The sequence below is a fragment of the Pezoporus occidentalis genome, unplaced genomic scaffold (genome assembly GCF_034315485.1).
Source record: "Pezoporus occidentalis ecotype Australia unplaced genomic scaffold, CSIRO_AGI_Poc_V1 ctg277, whole genome shotgun sequence".
Classification (NCBI taxonomy): Eukaryota; Metazoa; Chordata; class Aves; order Psittaciformes; family Psittacidae; genus Pezoporus; species Pezoporus occidentalis.
In genome coordinates this window covers 136448-156214 of record NW_026914686.1, presented here as the reverse complement: position 1 = coordinate 156214, position 19767 = coordinate 136448, and the positions used below count along the sequence as shown (strand labels likewise).

Sequence of the window (19767 nt, the reverse complement as noted above, 5' to 3'; positions counted from 1 at the left end):
ACCCAAACTATCCTGAAATGAAGTCAGAAACATCACGAGGTTGAACAGGTCCCCAACTGTCAAAAAGAAAAGCCCTCAGCACTGATTTAGTTGAAATCAAAGTTACCAATGGACACATTATTTAACAGCGTCAGCTTCAAGGATTTAAGTGGGAAATTTTGCCAGTGAAATGGCTACATCATAAAGATTTATGTTTGTTTAATAGAGATAAATGCCAACTGTGGGTAGCACAGAGACACGTTCATCCACCTGTTTGATTTCTGCAAGCCCAGTTGGTTTCCATTTCAGCCTATGCCTGTCACAACAAATCACAAGCCCAAAAATGACGGATGAAGTATCTCCAAAAATGGGTGAGTGAGGACTGAAACAATAGGAAAAGAAGAAGATATTCAGCATAGATCTTTGTCAAGGAAAGAGGAGCCTCCTTCTCCAGTAGCTTTCATTGCTGGGGATGTCAGCGGCTGCCACACGCAAGTGCCAACCCCACACTGAAACCCTGCTTCCGTGTGTTTTACGTCATTATTTAAAGAGCCGACCCGATAATCCTGATAAAACACAAGTTCTGTCCTCCTTAAACCTCTGCAGAGCCACAGAGTGCAACGCAGGAGGGAAAAATACACGGAGAATGCCTCCTGCCCAGAAAGAACCCCATTCGGCATTGTGAAACCCTCCTGCATCTAAAGGCACTTTGCAGATAACTCAGTCCTTGTCATCACTTTGCAGTTCAGAAATGCAGTTGTGGGCCTCCCACCCAACTCCTACATGAGAAACATGAATTTCAGATCACTGTCATGCTGACAGGGTGACAGCTAAAGAGAGCAATAAAAAGCAAGGCAAGCACACTGCGAATGGAAGCATGGAAAAATGCCTAAAAAGGAGCAAAGTCTGTCCCCAAACCATCAATTTTAAGCACAGCACCCCTCAGAAATCAGATACAACACAAGCACCAGGCACTTGAATAGCTTTACCTCAAATTGTACCTTGAAAATGATTGCTGATGTATTTGTATTGCTTCTAGTAGCATCATATTCAAAATCTCACTCTTTCAGTAAGAAACAAATCTGCCTCCCTCAGCACACACGGGTTTTATACCCCACTCATCTCATTTGTGGTCATTTTGCAATACAGAAGGAAAAACCTTATTTCAATTCCATTATTCTAGGATTGGGCAAACAAACCACTCCTGCTATCCATGGCAGTTTTCAGCTCACTCCTCAGTAGTTCTATTTTAGCAATGCCGAAAGAGGAATGCTTTTCACTGCCATTTCTTTTGCCTGCACATCCCATCCAGCCGGTGACCAACTCAACATTATGTAAAAGTATCAGCAAAACAAGTAAAAGACAGCTCATCCAAGCAGCACAACCCTGACCCACACCAAAAACCTCCTAATAATGGCTTCTGGGAGCACTGGGATCCCTTATCCTAATGGATTTTCTGCGGAGCTGAAGGAGGCCCGGGAACACAATTGAAATCCAAGTCCATGCACGGCAGATTGCCCAGATACTCACCAGGCTTTGTCTCCTCTCCCCATCACCCGAGAGCGCGAGCCTGGCAGCAGGATCTCAGCCCACCCGTTAACTCACAGGGACCGATGCCTTGGGAGCAGCACTCCAGTGAGGATCCTCCTCTGGTCCCCACCTCTCCCTAGCGCCAGCTCCATGTTGCTGCTCCCAACGTCAGGATGATGTTACAGGTGACACCTCCCGGTGCTGATGTCAAGCTCCGTTCCCAGCAGCACAACCACCATCTCCCTGCAGCGCTGCTGCCCTAAACAAGCATCATTTCTGCATCCCCTCTGTCCTCAAGGAGCAGGCACAAGGGTGGCTTCAGAGAAGCACACAGACACGGAGCGTTCCCTTTTTGCTTGAGTCTCTCGGCATGGAAGAGCCTTTCCTTCCAGGATGCTGCAGCAAATGTAGACTACACGCCTCCCCTGGGGGGAGATGAAGAATTTCTACAGTTTCTTTCTATGGCGCAGCTTAATTTGCCCTTTTCTTAGGGCAAACCATAGAGAGAATAGTAAATAAAAGTGCCATAGGTACTGGAGTGAAGGATTCAAGGATGCTCCTCTGGCCACTCCGGAGTCAGCCGAGGGCCAGCAATGCAGCCCAGGACCGTCGCTGATGAATGGTGCAGTGCTGCTGTTGTCATGGCAACGCCGAGAAAAAAAGCAGCACCAAATAAGGAGTTGTGACATGGATTCTGGGAATCATTTCTACTAAAAGGCTCTAAGCCCCTGGATACTTTAAAGCTGCAACATCACCTTCTCGGGTAGATACAGGTTCTGTTGTGCAGTGGGCACGAATCATCTCATGCACAATCACATCCATCCGAGACGTTTGCTTTAGAAGCATCACACCAAAACACAACCAAACAACATGATTTTGCAGCATTTTCCAATTACCGAGATTGAAGTAAGTGAAATTATTAAGTCAGGCAAATGGTGGGATGGTAACAACGACCTGAAATAACACCCGTGAAAAACAGGTACCAAAGAGACCCCCACTCCCCCCACAGGTAGGAAGCTCTGCCTTTATGGGAACAAGCCTGAGCTGAACCAAACTGCAGCACCATCAGGTGGCTGACTGCCTGAGCAGCAGTGCCACCCACCACACACCGAGCCACTCCTCCCAGAGACAGGAAAACATCCCCAAATTCCTCTGTAAACCAGCCACTGCTGGGTGACGAAAGCTGCCAAGCCCCTGAGGCATCACAGATAACGCAGGGCAGCGTAACTTACAGCTGCCAGAGCAAGCTATATACTAGACCAAGGTTCATATTCTGTATATATGTAAATAGATAGATACAGAGGGGGAAACCCCCTTTATTTTGCCCAAGCATCATCAGATCTCTTCACTCACTGCATGTGCTCAAGCAGACGACGCACCATGACCGCTGCAACTGTTTCACAAAGCCCCAGCACTGAAGTTCTCCCTCTGCTCAGCAAGCACAATTCAAGCATTTAGGAATCTTTCCATCCATGACACTACCTTATTTGACCAAACATGCACCAGCTTCTCCCCAACGCTCCAACCCTACAGCAGGAGCCACCTCATCACCTCCCAGGTTCACAAGCTGAATTCATGCTTCAGTTTGGAGGGAAGTGGTCCCAGAGCACTGTGATTATTTATCTGGGTTTGTCACCATTAAACACAAAACAATTGAAGAGTTTTCCATTTGCTGAAGATATAAAGGAGGGAATGACAATCCTGATGGCTGTTCCCAAGAAATACAAAGGAAGATGCAGAGGGATGTAGCCAGAGAGTACCTTTTCTTTAGGAAAGAGGATGCTGCTAATTGCCTGAACACACGGGGGAACATTCATACTCATTTCTATCAACTTTATTCTAAGGGAAAGCTCCCACATTCCCAAAATGCATGGGAGAAATGTTTTCAAAGCAAGGGATTTGCAATGAAACCAGCTCCTCAGGCCCATTCGAAGATGCTGAAACATCTAATTCACTCTGGATACAGAAGCAATGAGGCCTTTGAGAATCCAAACCTAAAACCAGAAACACTGGTCTGTGTTGAAGGGACCTTAAAGCTCCTCCAGCTCCAACCCCTGCCACGGCCAGGGACCCCTTCCACTAGAGCAGCTTGCTCCAAGCCCCTGTGTCCAACCTGGCCTTGAACACTGCCATGGATGGGGCAGCCACAGCTTCTCTGGGCACCCTGTGCCAGCGCCTCAGCACCCTCACAGGGAAGAGCTTCTGCCTAAGAGCTCAGCTCAGTCTCCCCTCTGGCAGGTTAAAGCCATTCCCCTTGGCCTGTCCCTACCTGCTCTTTTAACAAGCGTATAGGCCACTTATAGAAATATATGATTTATTCCCTGAATTTCTTGCCAATATTCTCCCCTCCTCCCTCTGTGCACGGTGCTCACACACACATGCTCCTTCTGAAAGGCTCCTAAAGCAATCTGTCATTCAAGAGAAAAAAATAGAAATAGCCAAATATAGGGATGAATAAAATTATCCCTGTGCATATAAATGTACAGCCTGTAAATTACCCATCTCTCCTGAGGAGGAGTTGGGTGCAGCACAGGGTTTAGTGCACGTGGTGCTTCCACAGTGACAGGATAAAGCATCGGTAGCTGAGGCTTTCAGCCCAGTATCTCATCTATTAACCTAATATGAGGCTGGGTACCATTTCTGGCATGGATTCAGGGAAGCACTTAGATACATTCATGTCTATAAGCACCCTCTGAAAAGCCACTTTTTCCTCAATGGAGGTGTACAATGCAATGGCATTATTTTCATTAGAGCCATGGTTTTGAGCCCTCAAGAACACACTTATGATCTACAGAAGAACATTTAACCCAATGGGTTTGGAAATGGTTGCTCTCCTTGTGCAGCAAGCACAGTAACATTTAAGTACTAATTTTATTTCAGACAGAAAGCAAAATGGGGGTTTCTACACCCTGATCCTGGCCTGGGAGGGGCTGGGGGGGCGGATTTCTTTCTTTTTATTATGTATTTTTCACATTAGATTTGCTAATAAAGCCACCGGTATTGTACAAAAAATCTATATTAAACACCATAAACTGAGGTTGAACATGCTGATTTAAAGTATGTCCTTGGCCACTGCTAAACAATAGGCTATGAAGGCAGGAGGGGCAGAGCTGATTACTTATGCTTGCTATTACCTCACCCTGTAGAGCCACAATGACCTTAGTTTTTCTTAAACCACCAGACTATTCAGCAGTGAAAACTGCAGCCGTACTGAATATTTATCAACCCTGAACCCAGGCAAGGCTCCACACACAGAAACCCAGACAGCAGCACCTCAGCTCCTCTGGAAGGAGAGCTAACACACCACGCAACGTGCTCCTATGGCTCCGTGCTAAAGGTGGACATTTTAACTTCCCTGTGGATGAAAAGCTGACTTGTCCACACATCAGCCAGGTTAAGGACTTCGGAACCAAAGAATTCCAGTCTGGTTTGTGTTGGAAAGGACCTCACAGCTCATCCAGTTCAAGGGACACCTTCCACTAGAGCAGCTTGCTCCAAGCCCCTGTGTCCAACCTGGCCTTGAACACTGCCAGGGATGGGGCAGCCACAGCTTCTCTGGGCACCCTGTGCCAGCGCCTCAGCACCCTCACAGGGAAGAGCTTCTGCCTAAGAGCTCATCTCAGTCTCCCCTCTGGCAGGTTAAAGCCATTCCCCTTGGCCTGTCCCTATCCTATGAGAAAGGATTATTGTCCTATCCCATAAGATTGTATTATCAATAGATAAAGAAAGAAATAGAGAGGCAACATCGCAGTTTCTACTGGGGAAGCTTCTCTGCACCATACAGGTTTCTTTTCCTTTTTTAAGGGTTAAGTTAAACCCCAACTTAATGTGTCACCCCTGATGTCCATGAAAAGGGGCATCGCAGTAGGTGCTTTCCCTCCCCATCACAGTTGACAAACCTGCTCTACCACAGGAAGAGACACGTGCAGATTCAGAGTGACCCAAGATAGCTCAGCTCTCAATCATAAGCACATTGTCTTGTGAGAAGGATAAAATGTCTTTTGCATTTCAGTTTTCATCTCTGAACAATTTCAGAAAGCACAAGCGCAGACGCTGGTACAGCCACATTGTGTTGCAAGTGGTCTGAGGAATTAAATCTTTAGTATGTAAACAAGACAACAAAGTTCCTCATGTAACAAATGGTACCATTCCAGTATCCAACCACTCCACAGATATGGAAATCATGACATGAATGGCTTAGTCATACACAAATGTATGTAAGAAGCGAACAGCATGAAAAAAGCCCCTACAATTGGATAATTTCTCAACAATTTTCTCTGCTCTGAAGGTCGCTTTGAAAAAGCCATGTGGCAACTGTCAGCTGGACAAAAGGCTCTCTCTGCAAGCCTTCACTTTCCCAGAATCACCCTCATCCCTTTTCCAAAAGGAATCACTGCTGTTATTGTGTGGGATTAACAAGTGGACAGCAGAAGGAGACAAAGCAGAAGAGGAAACTGACACAGACAGGGACACGTCTCCATGCCCTGACTGTCAAAGTCCCGGCTGCTTACTCCCGACAGTCACAGGAAGGTTTGGAACCAAGTTGCTCCTCGACTCTACCACGGTTCAAGTCTGCTACAATGGCGCTTACAAGGCTCCTGTAAACTCAGAGAGGGGCACTGGGCAAAACAGGGAGAAAGGCAGCAAAAACCAGCACAAGGCTCTGAATGCGTCTTCAAAAATGTACTCTTAACTCCAAATCTTCTTTGTGTTACAGATGTTTTACTCATGAATAAAACCAAGCAGGATCTTTACAAACTCACAGTCCATATCCCCCAGCAAAAAAGCCCAGCCTAAAACTTCTTACTAGACGTCCATAACATATGACCATTACATATATGTATTATATTATACATATATGTAATGCATGGTTTACATGTATTAGAATACATGGTTTATATATGATATATAATATTATATAATACATATATATAATATATATAATATCATATAATACATGGTTTACATGTAATTATAACCACGTATATAATACACGGTTTACATGTAATTATAACCATGTATATAATATATGACCATATGACAAAACATGAATTATATGACCCCAGTTTGTGTCAGTCATTCAACAACCATCTCTTTCTGCTGCCAAGGGATTATTTTCTTCCTTTTCTGTCTCTCACAGTAACAGCAAATAAGAGGGACAGACCATGAGGAATAGTGGTAAATACTATGAATAACAGAGCAGAAAGCATTACTTTCCCAGTTCCTTTCCACGTTGCCTTAATGAAAGCAAACAAATTCCTATAATGACTGCATGAGGATGGAAAATAAACCCCTTCCTTTTCCAATATCAACAGTAAATTAAACTAATAATTTAAAAACCCTGCTAATCCACCAACGCACCGAAACACACTTTGAATTCCAAGTGTAGCAGGAGCGCCACTGGAGTCATCAGGATCTGTAGGTGCAAAATACAAGCATGTGTTTTCACTGAATCATGGGATGCTTTGGGTTGAAAGGGACCTTAAGATCACCCAGTTCCAACCCCCTGCCATGGGCAGGGACACCTTCCACTAGAGCAGCTTGCTCCAAGCCCCTGTGTCCAACCTGGCCTTGAACACTGCCAGGGATGGAGCATTCACAACATCCTTGGGCAGTCTGTTCCATGGTCAGGCTATAAGAGATTGGGTCCAGCTGGAAGAGGACATTTAAAACAGATGAAAAGGATGCAAGGAGAAGACAGAGTCGTCATCCCAGTTTCCCAATAGATGCTTGCGTACAGCCCCAAAACAGACCTCTGAACACAACCGGGTGCCTACACCTCCCTTCTCTTGCTTTTCCATGCTAACAGCTACCAATATCTTATTGACATCATCCCTGTTTTGTACGCATCTTGGTCAGGTCTAGACTCTGCCATGATTCAGGAATCTCTTCCTCCTCTGCTTTTCAATTTCTCCTTTCACTGGAGGGCAGGGAAAACAAAAGGCACAAAGTGCATCTGAGTTCACTTTTGTAAGCATGGGGCAGATTACAGTGGGTAAAAATCCCTTTGGCTGTTTCTCTCATACAAACACAGGACTGGCTGATCACTTAACAACAGGCATCAGGGATGGCATGGCAGGGTTTAGGTAAGAAGCAAGTTTCTCACAACTGTTACCAGTACAAATACGATGTCAGGCTTTTAAATGGATGTTAGACTCCAAGTGCTCCGTCAATCCCACTACTGTACAATGTCTGGGTGTTCAATCCATAATCCCAGCAGATTAGGTAAAAGTCTTTAAAAGTAAGCATGAACTATGAAAAATAACGACTCTGAGGTAGAAGTTTATCATTTTTTCTGATGCATTCTCACAGCATTCAAAATTTCAGCATCAAGTTCTTTGTAACGCTTCCACTGTGCATCAAGCGCAATACAAAGTGCAACTGAAACCCACTCTGCTCAAAGCTTCGCAGAGACCCAGACAATATTTGTACAACAGAGACACCCTTTTCAGCACAGAAAGATTCCTCTGTCAGCCTGAAATCCAATCTGCTCCTGGTTTTGCCTGAAGCATCTGCTATAACAAAGAAATGATGACACAGAACCTTGGTCAAAGTGTTTTCTTACAGATTTTAAGGACCAATGGACCTTAAAAGCCCCACTGAACTTTATTTAAAGTCCTTACCAGTTAACTTCTTCACAGGTTGGAGCCGAACACTGATAGACTGATGTGTGAGTAAGGGGGAGGATGGAAGGGAGCGGGACATGCCCTCCATAATCCGAATGTGCTGCATACCTTCGGTCACTGGGAGTGGCGGAATAGCGTAGTCTGGTTCAAAAGCACAGTCGTTCTCTGTGGAGGTGCCTGATGGGAAGAGAGAAAAAGGAACCGGTTAGAACACATGGGAGTCTCCTGCTTTCATCATTCCTCAATGGAAGCCTGCCTGGCTCAGGTGAGCCCAACCATGGAGCCATCTCACTGCACATCCCATAGGTATGCAGTTGCTCCCTTGGGTTCCCCCTCTCACAGTTTGGACACCCCCTTTGAAGACATTCTACTAGAACTGCACCTCAGCACACCTCCCTAGAGCGCAAGCAGCAGAACTATGAGGAATTTATGAAGGCCAAGAAGGATGGGGCTTGGAACAACCTGGTCTAGTGGAAGGAAGGTGCCCCTGGAACCGGATGAGTTTTAAGACCCTTTCCAACCCAAACCAGTCTGCGATTCTGTGCTTATTTGGTCTGGTTTAGTTTGTCTTTCAGAGTTCTGGAGTCACCAGTTTTACATGTCATTCACACAAAGCAAACAGCCTTTTACTGACGGTTTCTTGGGCATTCAGATTGTAGGGCAGCCTGTCCCAGTGCTCTACCACCCTCAATGGAAAGAACTTCTTCCTCATGTTGAGGTGAAACTTGGGGTTCAGTTTATGGCCACTGCTCCTCATCCTGTTGCTGGGCACCATTGGAAAGCGTCTGGCACCGTCCTCGTGGCACCTCCTTTGACATATTTATATGCATTAATGAGATCCTCATGAGGACTTTTAGCCTAAAATAACCCCTACCAAACCAACTGGAAGGACAAAAGCCTCCAAAAGCAGCCTCACCTCCAGACTGTCCCATCACAATGTACAGAGGCACCTAAAGACACATAGAGCCTGCATGTCTATAGAAGACATCACTGTGGAAGACACCAAAGAACACGACAAGAAGTGGAGACAGAACAGTAAAGGCAGATATTGTTAATTGTAGCAATATTAATGACAAATGAAGAGCAGCTGCTGCTGATTGGGAAGAGCTAGGAGCAGTAAGGATCCTCCCATTAGCTGCAGAATATGGAAACCTCTGGCTCAAGAACACCCAAGTTCTCCACCTCTACCCAATATGATGAACAACCTGACACAGAAAACTAGGAATTCATCTGCAAACCCAACTGAAAACTGTTAGTGTTAATATTTCATTACTGAGATTGTAAGGAGACTCCACTTGCACCACACCTTGAAGAGACTGATTTTAGCTTTCAGTGCCTACTGATGGTTTTTCTCCATTATTTTCACTCATTATTTGATTTTCATGGATTAGCTGGGCTGCTCTCAATGGCTTCTGAGAGTGTATTTAAAAGAGAAAATGAACTGTTAGACACAGGGGTGGACAGAAGTGGGGAGAAGCCGAAAGGACCAAGGCCTCAAAGACGTGCTACTCCAGAGGAGCCAATGGACTAACCTAATTCCAGGTATCCAAAGGACAACGTGAATAACCCAACACACTGTTTAGAAAGAGAGGAAAAGCCCCTGTTGAAACAACAAGTTCCTGAAGCATGCTCAGAGGTAGCACCATTCATGGCTAAAATCCATCTGCAGCTTCCAGGACCATCTCTCAGCATTGCTGCACCATTATTTACAAGAAACCAAACCCAACACTAACCCACTTTGCGCTATTTTGACAGCTCAAAATACACCTTTTCCTCTCTTGCTCTCTGAACACTTGCCAGTTATTGCGAGCGGAACACCTCTGCTGACTCAGCAAGTCTATTCATAACCACCCCTGAGTGCCAGGAAGGACAAAGCTGGCACTGGCATTGACAACCCCAACCTGCGGTGCTTCTTCTAAATACATTTGGCACCAGATTTGCCATCACTGATTTGGATTCTTAAAAGGAAAGTTCTCATTTCCTCAGGCTACATTTAAGGGTTTGAAGGAACTGGAAACAACAGCATCTTCCAAGTTCTCGTGTGGGTCAGACCTGCAAGTCACTGCGTTGCACTGGTTTTTACGGAGTAAGATGTGAGTATCTTTGACCAAACTAAACCCAAGGGCAAATGAGGGCAGGCTCTGGTATAGAAATACAAGTAACTACATCTTTGCCAAGTTTCCAGGAGCGTTTTCCCTTTGAAAATTCCCATGCTTTACAATGGAACCAAGGAACTCACTAAATACCCACAACGTACTATTTGCATTCCACAGATGTCACACTACACAAACAGGGTAATTGAGACGCTCCTCAGTTTGGTCCAGTCAGGAAGGACACTGGGTTGATCAAACCCCCAAATTAGGGATCATTCACGGCTGAACTGGAACCTTGACAGTTTGACCATAAAAGTAAAATGTCACTGCGAAGGGCACGTTTGAACAAACAAACTTTCTTGACGTTTTCCAAGATAATTATGCTTTACAGATAGGTGGAACACTTGGGCATCACATGTGTCTTCATGGAAGCTGGAGCAGAAGACAACTCCCTCGTTTCAGTTGGCTGGTTTCTCTCAGGACAAGAAAACCCCTTAACCTATCTCTATGAAAAATACATGTCAAGATCTGCTACAGAACAGGGCAAAGTTAAAGATAACAGTTTTAGGGAGCAAAGAGACTTGTTCTTCCTTGAACTGCATCTACAATTGCATCCACTGATCCAAATGGAAGCATTCGGTGCAGACGCTTGTTCTCCAAGAAGTCAGAAATACTTTTTTACCTGTTTCCCCCTTGTTGTGGTTTAAACCCAGTCAGGTAATTCGTTCGCTCACTTCCCCCCCTTTTCTTGCTCTCCCCCTGCTCTCGGAGGGACGGAGAGGAGAATCGAAAAGAATGCAACTCTCACGGGTTGAGATAAGAACAGTTTAGTAACTAAGGTATAACACAAATCACTGCTGCTACCACCAATGATAATAATGATAAAGGAAATAACAAGGGAAGAGAATACATCATCTCACCACCAGCCGACCGATAACTCGCCCCCCCCAGCCCGACCAAGCTCTGACCGATACCTCCTCCAACCCTGCAGTCTCCCAGCCCTTCCGGCTAACTCCCAGTTACATCCTGGGCATGACGTGCTGTGGTATGGAATACCTCTTTGGTCAGTTTGGGTCAGGTGTCCTGTCTCTGCTTCCTCCTGGCTTCCCCTCCTGCCTGGCAGAGCATGAGGCTCACAAAGTCCTTGGCCAAACCAAAACATCGCTTGTTATCAGCTCTGTTCCCCAGCTGAAAGTCAAAACATTGCACTGCACCAGCTACCAAGAAGGGGAAAAATGAGTGCTACTGCTGAACCCAGGACACCCCTCTATTCCCTTCTCATGCTGAGACTTCTTGCTTGCCTTTGCCATTCCTGGAGTCACTGAGGCAAACAGACAGAGGTTGGTCATTCTGTGGCACGTAAGGACTTGCCAATACATCTTCTGCCCAAAAGTGGTATTTTTTCACAGCAGCTGAGATGCTGAATAAATGTAACCTGAGAGAATGAAGTGTCTGAAACAAGTGTATGGAATCCCAGCAGGCAAGGAGCTGCTGCACCCTGTAATGCCAAGCCAGAGGACAGACCCCAGACAGACAGAAGGACATCACAGGGACTAACAGCAAAGAAAATGGGCAAGGCTCAGCCTCCATGAGTAACACAACAGTGGCTTTATCTGAGCTGAGGGTCTGGAAAAGAGCGCCCATTCATTCTGTGCTCTGGAAGCACGGAAATGTGACTTGCATGCAAGCTATCCCAGGTTACACACAGTTACAAATCCCTTTGTTTCTTCCCAATTTTAACTCTTCTATTTTAAAATGAGAAATTTGAAGGAATTGATTTTGCAATAGTAACAAAAATATCCTGTGTTTCAGCTGGTGATGTTTCCCAGGGTTCTGCCTCTCAATTCCAATCCCCCTAATCCCGATCCCAGGCTTCAATCACTTGCAATGATTTTGCCTGGGCAACATTGGAATCCTGCCGAAAAAGAACAATGCTCTGGAGAAAATGTCTCCATGAGAAGTCACTGGATACCATGACAGCAACAGACTTGAACCAAAATGAAAGGAAAACTATTGCTACAACCCCAAAGAGAAACATCAGTCAACGCACCTACTAGAGCCATGCTTCCAGAACCTGCTGCTTAGCCTCAAGAGCTGTGTGAAATACCAGTGTTTTCACAACCCTCACAAACCGGTAAATGCTTAAAACTGGAAGTGAACTATTTCAAAGGACACAGAAGCCAGCACAGACCCAAGAGCTGCTGCTCTCAATGGCAGAAATCCCCTTTACACAGCTTTTAGTGGTAGTTTTAACCACCAAACCTATTAAGAATGATGGATACTCAACAGAAGTTTGTAGAATAATCATTTAAGTAATATTCGAACTATTTTTACTACTTTCTGCCTAGGACGTTTTGCCCTGTTCCTGTAGGATGAAACGACAAAGCCAAGGATGTAACTGGCAGATGCTCAGCCTGTCCGGAATGCACCGGTCCCCTCTCCATCACACTGGAAGGACATCCTGGGTACTGCCTTTGCAACTGGGGGCAAGGCAAGCAAGTCGATTTGCACTGGGATGTGCTGAAGACTTCTTCCACCACCAGCTCCAACAACTGCCCTTGTGTAAAGCTCCTGCAAAACAGAGACGTCACAGACTCCACAGTCTTGTGCCACAAACAAACTCCATAGGGGCAGCCTGTTTTGGGGAATGTTAGCAGATTTGTAGCTCTGTGGATAACAGTGATGGGTACAGAACCCCGTCAGACTACACAGCCTGATGGAAAACACAACATGTACGTGGAAGAAGGTGAACACATGAGAAATGGGTCACTGAGGCAGAACAACACTAACGTTTACCTTGCCCAGATCGGCTCTGACGGGAGTCTACACTTGCCTGTCTTCGGTCTGGTGGCTCCTCGTTCCCTCCATCTGCATGAGAACCAAAACAGCACAAGTAGAACATCATCGTGGACAGGTCAGGCAGATGCAACTTTTCCTTGAGCACCATCACCTATGCTGTAGGAGCAGCAGAACAACACAAAGATCCCTTGTGCACGCTGGCACTGGGCAAACGCTGACTGACTCCTTCGCTCTTCCTCCCCAGCTCAGTGCAAATGGAATCTGTGTGGTCCTCAGATATAAGCAGGCTTTTAATTCCTCTCACTGACCCCACAGGCACGTCGATGAAATAGTAACCAAACAGTGCATCTTCAGTCAGTTCCTCCACTTAGATATCAGAATATAACAAGTATTAACCACGTGAAGAAAGAGATCCAGGGAAAAAGAAAGAAATAAAAAGAATATTCTATAAAATGGTTTCCCTTTAAAATTATTTGTCAGCTAAAACCCAGGAAGGCCAAGAAGAACAAAACCACTCCCCTCCGAAATTGTTTAGGAATGCAGCTATAGCTAACAAATACAACAATCCATCTGGGTAAATGCAGAGTGGGACACAGCGTACAGTATCATACAATTAATTACATGCTGGTCCTCATTGATCAACTGACCAGATTAGAAACAATAGATGTGCACATCAATAGAGATGCTTGAGTGCACGGGGTTCATGCCAGCTGAAAGTAGAGGTTTGGCTATGGAGGCTGTGCAAAGGCAGAAACCAGGCATTTACAATGTGGATTGCTGCGGTTAGTGCATCTCGTGGCAGGGAAGGGGAAGCTTTTGGAGTCCTTAAAAATAGGTTTGAAATAAGTGAATTGTTAAATAGCTGTTTAAAGACTCAATAGGCCCCATTTTAGCGTTTATATTTTTTGATTGTACTAAAAGCAGCTGCATTCTGATGTGTTTCTAAGTAGATATAGAGACACAGAGACGTAGACAGCAAGGAGCTGGACTTGATCCTTATGGGTCCCTTCCAACCAGAGATATTCTATGACTCTATATCCCCGAAATTATCTGTTGGATGGGCCTGCTACGCCATCAAGTAATTCAATTCCACCAACTCATACTACATGTGAGCTGCATCTGTTAGCCTAGCTCTAAAGGGAAGCTAGAGCACAATGGGTAAGGTGATGGGAAACTTAAGCCCAACCCCAAAAAGCAGGGCCACAGCCCAGGCCATGGGAGATTCTTTGTTTCCTCTGCCCCAGGGATGGTGATTCCAGCCCTGCCCTGGGCAGCCTGTTCCAATGCCTGAGCCTCTCTGGGGCAGGAATTGTTCCTCAGCTCCATTTAAACCTGCCCGGTGCAGCCTGAGGCCATTTCCTCTTGTTCCATCCCTTGTTCCTTGGGGGAAGAGAGCAGCCATGAAGGATGTGATACTGCAAATGTGACTGCAGCTTTGACATGCACCCTCTTGGGATTAGCTGCACTGAGCTGCATAAACGACTATTAACAGGTCATTATGGAGAAAACAAAAAGCCTTTGAGTCCCAAACAGAAATCCACAATGCAAGATGGTTATAGGGACTGAAAGGTTTACAAGACAAGGGTTTACAGAGATTAAAATCAGGACCAAAGCTCTGTACCTATCAGCAGCCACATCATCATCCTCAAAACCCAAACTCAATATCCTTGTTTTGCAGGGTTGTTGTGAGAGATGCTAAACCAACACCTGGCCAGGCCCATCCAGGTAATCCACAGGCGGGTCCTGGCAAACCTTTGTCCACCAGTAAGGAGCTGGGAAGAGGCTGGACTGGTTCTGAGGGACGTGGATTCTAATGGAGGAGATGCTGCAGGATGCCACCTCACAGGACCACACGTGCTGAAGTCTGGTTACATGGCAGATGGAGCACCAGCCCCGTCCTGCCAGGAGCAGAACTAAGGAGGTCCAGCACCACGCCACACTCAGAAGATGCCTGAACAGTAACACACCATTCCCTGGGACTCACAACCACTCTCAGCAACAAGAGCCACCACAACTCAGTGCTAGGCAGGAGCCCAGGCATTGGAAAGTCTCTGTTGCTCCTATGCCACAAGGTGCCACAGGGACACCAGAGCACCAAAGCACCAAACTGCACTTCACCACAGCTGGTCTGCATCTCCTCCAAAACTTGGCTCCTCCATTAACAGAAGCAGCAAGGTTTACCCTTGACATCATTCTTGGTAGGGAGGAAAAGCAAGCTGCCCTTGGAAGACAGAAGGCTTTCACCCACTGGCTTTACCAGGAATCTAAATCCTACTTGGATTTTCTCCAACTAAATACATCTAATACAAGCATGTTCTCTATTTTAGAAGAAAGAACTGTTAGCTTTTAGTCCAAAATGAGTAGATTTGGGTCTCTCAGAAGTCAGCTGCCCTGCTGACATGAGGCAGGTATTATCTAAAACCATTAAATTTAAGAAGTACATGGTGACACCTTAAAGAGATACATGATGGGACCCTAAAGAGATACACCACCACCAATTCCCCATGAAAGTCCAGCTAGAATATTTCAAGCCTAAATAAGAATTAATCTACTTAAAATCACAGACTGGATTGGGTTGGAAAGGACCTTAAAGCTCATCCAGCTCCAACCCCTGTCACAGGCAGGGACACCTTCCACTGGAGCAGCTTGTTCCAAGCCCCTGTGTCCAACCTGGCCTTGAGCACTGCCAGGGATGGGGCAGCCACAGCTTCTCTGGGCACCCTGTGCCAGTGCCTCACCCCTTAAGATCACTGGGAAGGACAAGACCTCTCATGCAGCAGTCACTTGGACATAACAATGCTTGTACCCGTGCCTTGAGAACAAGCATGAACCAGGGCAGCAGACCCCGGTCATCCTGCTCTCTGATGCTCTTCAACACCCAACAGTGGGATGCAAAACGGTGTGCTCATTGCATGGGGGGGGGGGGGGCAGATGACCTTTGAAGATCCCTTCCAACCCAAACCATTCCATGATTCTATGAACTACTGGAATCAATTTAGGAGGGTGGGAATGGCAAAAGGAAATGTGATGACTCAGCATGTATTAGGGCTGCCATCATCATGCCACTGAATTCACCCACCGCTGCTGTGCCTGGTGCAGCTGCAGCAAAGGCTGTAGCTTGGCTGAATGCAGTGGCAGTTCTGAGAACCATTCAGTGGCTTTTAACGAGGAACCTTCTGGGAACAAGAACAGGGAATGTGGAGCCATCCCCTCCCCAAGGGACACACGTGCACGTCCACACACACTTAACAGGCATAAATAAACCCACAGGTTCACCAGATGAACCCATTCAACCTGACCACCTCAGGGCTGCTTCGGGAAGCCCCTCACCCTGTGCACCACCGACCCTTCCCATCTGCTGTGCCCATCTCTATAGCCAAGGAAAAGCAGCAGGAAACACGGTGTCTCCGGCAGGCACATCCCAATAGGATGCTCCTCCAGGGCAGAGCAGGCAGGAACTGTGAAATGATGGATGCTTGCAAGAAAGCATAAAAATACAACCAGATCCATGCCAGGCAGGATCTAAAGCGTGTGGTGAACAGGCAGAGCACTGCAGGGACATCAGGAGCAGCCCCCAGTTAGGAGCTGAGCAACTCAACTATTTAATACCTTCCCCCCTTTGCTACAAGGCACCCTCCAGTCCCTGCAGTGGAGGAGCAGGGTTACCAGGATATGATCCCATACATCATTCAAGAGTTATCTTCACATACACACAAAAAAGGGGCAAATCACTGTTGCTAAGGGAACATTAATTCTCATGTCTTCAAACTCCAAGTGCTTGAGTTTATGGTCTTGACAGTGCTCACCTCTGTCTGCACACCAGAACTCAGGTGTTCTAACAGAAGTTATCTTATTTATCCATGATTTTAGGTACTTGGTAGTATTTGCTTTATTATTTATGGGCATGACCCCCTCTTTGGACAACAGACTGCAGACAGCATCACCTATGGAAGTGTAACCAACTTGGTTCCTGTAACCACTGTCAGCATGGTGATACACCACAGCTCCTGACAACGCCTCGGATGCCACTGATCACCAGAAGTAAACCAGCTGTGAAACCACTGCTAGAAAGCACAGGTATTTGTGTCCATCTAAAATAAAGATGGGAACAGACCGAGACCAACCTGGATAAGGAGCTACTACAGAAGCCGCCATGAGAAACGCCCCAAGGGAAGTGAATGACACAGTGAAATACTGACTCAGGAATCCATGCTCTCCTGCAGCTGGCAAGGAGAGGCAGGGAAACTTGCCTGGTGGTGTATTTTCATGTATCTCAGGGCTAAAAAAGTCCACTGAAATCTACACGATTTGAACTGCAGAAAGATGCTGTCTCATCAGCACCAAGCATCCCTCAGCTGGGACAGGAGACACAACCGGGGGTCAGTTCTATGGAAGCATACAGCAAACGAACAGCTATGAACTCTTCCTCTCAACTACAAAGGGATTCAGTGATCTCAGCAATCACAGCTTCAGAGAAGCTTCTCTCCTGGTCTAAAGGGGTCTGAGAGGCTCTGGCTTCCCCTCCTTCCTTACCTGCTTGTCTCCCCCCCCATCCCTGTTCCACCAGTTCTCCATTTAAAACCAAGGACACACCAATCCTCTCCCATACCCAGAGCTGTTTTCTTTGAACAGAAAGCTCCTGAAATGAAAAGACAATCCCAGGGGTTTCAGCAACGCTGCTCAATAAATCCACCACACAAAACACCACATCACAACCCATCAAACTGCGAATCCAAGTGGGATGCATCTGCACCAACACCATCCATGGCAGCAAGAAACACAGCACCTTCAGCATCACCTCCCTGCCAGGTGCCCCCGGGAAAGGCAAAGACAGCAACTTTTACATCAAATCAAGGGCCAGCGGCCCTGAATTCCTGCTTCCCCGTTTAATTCAAGCAGCCTCTAAAGCCACGAAGCGATTCTTCCCGGCTTCTTTTATCTGACAAAGCAATTTTTAAGCAGGAAAATAACAGGGTGGGTCAGCGGCTCCACGCATGCTGGGAAATCTGCTGCAAGAACCGACTGCATTAGCTGTGCTGCTGCTGTAAGGGCAGCCGACAGCACTGCCCCACTGCAACAGCCTCTAAATCAACCCCTGGAATCTGCATCCTATCAAAACCACGTCGGGGGAAGAGGGGGAGACTCACACAAAGCCAGTCCAGCCGTTAGGAGCTGCTCCGCTTCCCGCCCAGCCCGGCATCCCCGCGGAAGGGACCGTCTGCCTTGAGCCCGGCGGAACGTGAGGAGACGCTCCCGAAAGACAGGCGCAGGCAGGAGAAACGAAGCCGAGGAGCCACGGGGGGCGAGGGAATGTGGGATGGGAGCTGGACCTCGCGCATCGCCGCGGCGGGATGCAGCGCGGGCTCGTCCCTGGAGCCGGCGCTGGCTCAGCCCCGCCAAGGAGCAGTGGCTGCAAATCCTGCTCTCAGCATTCCCAGCGGATCCCAGCCAGGCTGAGGAATGACACGTGCCGAAAGCAACCGCCTCCTGCTCCCCCAGGGGGACCTGTGCCTGGAAAGCGGGAGCGGGAAGTCTGGCACTGAAAGAGTTGCCTGAATCAAAGCATCCTCCTGATTATTTATTGGGGGGGGGGGGGGGGGGGGCTCCAGCTTCAGAAAATAAGTATAAAAATCATTATTGTTCTAAAATAACTGTTATTGTACAAATTAGGATAGAAATGATTTAAATTAAGATATAAATTATTATGAACTGCTTTAATTTACTAACAGATAAAGCCCCCCCGAATAACTCCCAATGGCAGTGCTGAGGGGGGCTGCAACTGGGGGTCTTGAGGGTGTAAGACCTTGTGGATGAAATTAGGCCCAACCTGGGTTATTCATCAGAGGATCAATAAAAAAGAGCTCCCTAAGCACTTCCCAGCATACTGAATCCCTTAGGAACAGCTGTGGGAACTCACAGAAGTCATTGAAGACACACAAGGCTCCTATTCCTGTGGGGAATTAGTCTGCTGCAATTAATGGTAAAGCTGACATTTATAAAATACATATAATAATATAATATATATCTATAATACCATATAAGCTACTTTGAGTTCCTAGACTTTCACAGCCCAGACCTGCATTCAGTGGTCCAAAAAAATCACACACCAAAAGTAGGTATTTGCCAGAGGTACACTGAGTAGAACTACAATACATCCAAAAGGAAAAAGCCAACTTCAACTAAATCACTGCCCTGATGATAGAAAGAACTACCCCCAAAGAACCCCAAACACCCACCAAAGTAAGAGCTTTCCAGCTGTGTGTAAAGAGATGGGAGATGGAAGCCACTGAGATGTTTTCATAAAGAGAATATTCCATTGGGTAACGGTTCATCCACATCTATTGAAAGACTCTGTCCCTTTTTTGCTAACTAAAGGTTAGTATTTAGAGAAATGCTCTGAAATAATTCAGCTAAAGTGCAAAATTAATACAGATTTAACCCAGGGAAGGGACCTGATCTCATTCTATGTCCCGCTGGCCACAGGAGCAGTAACCAAACAAGGAGCCAGTCCTGACATAACATGGATGTGCTGATGCAGCTTGGAGCAACCTGGTCCAGTGCAAGGTATCCCTGCCCGTGGCAGGGGGCTGGAGCTGGATGAGCTTTAAGGTCCCTTCAACTCAAAACATTCCATGATACTATGATTCTGTTGCCACTTTAACACACCGGGTTATGAACACAAATGCTGGCTTGGTTATTCCATTAAAGTTTATGAAATTACATTGCAAGTTTAATCCCTA

At 46.5% G+C, this 19767-nt stretch overlaps 1 protein-coding gene across 13 annotated transcripts in view; it reads right to left on the bottom strand.

Annotated features, from left to right (window-relative positions):
- TANC2 (tetratricopeptide repeat, ankyrin repeat and coiled-coil containing 2) overlaps positions 1 to 19767 on the bottom strand; it is a 218872-nt gene that overhangs the window by 125985 nt on the left and 73120 nt on the right. For 4 of the 13 annotated variants that reach the window (XM_062625109.1, XM_062625112.1, XM_062625115.1 and 1 more), the window contains exons 4-5: positions 13025 to 13096; positions 8133 to 8312 (exon numbers count right to left, since the gene is read on the bottom strand). In XM_062625109.1, the coding sequence (XP_062481093.1) occupies positions 8133 to 8312; positions 13025 to 13096 (252 nt within the window). Of the gene's footprint in view, positions 1 to 1509; positions 1834 to 8132; positions 8313 to 13024; positions 13097 to 18174; positions 18515 to 19767 lie in introns of those variants that run through there. The other 9 variants (XM_062625114.1, XM_062625117.1, XM_062625118.1 and 6 more) reach the window with 5 other exon arrangements.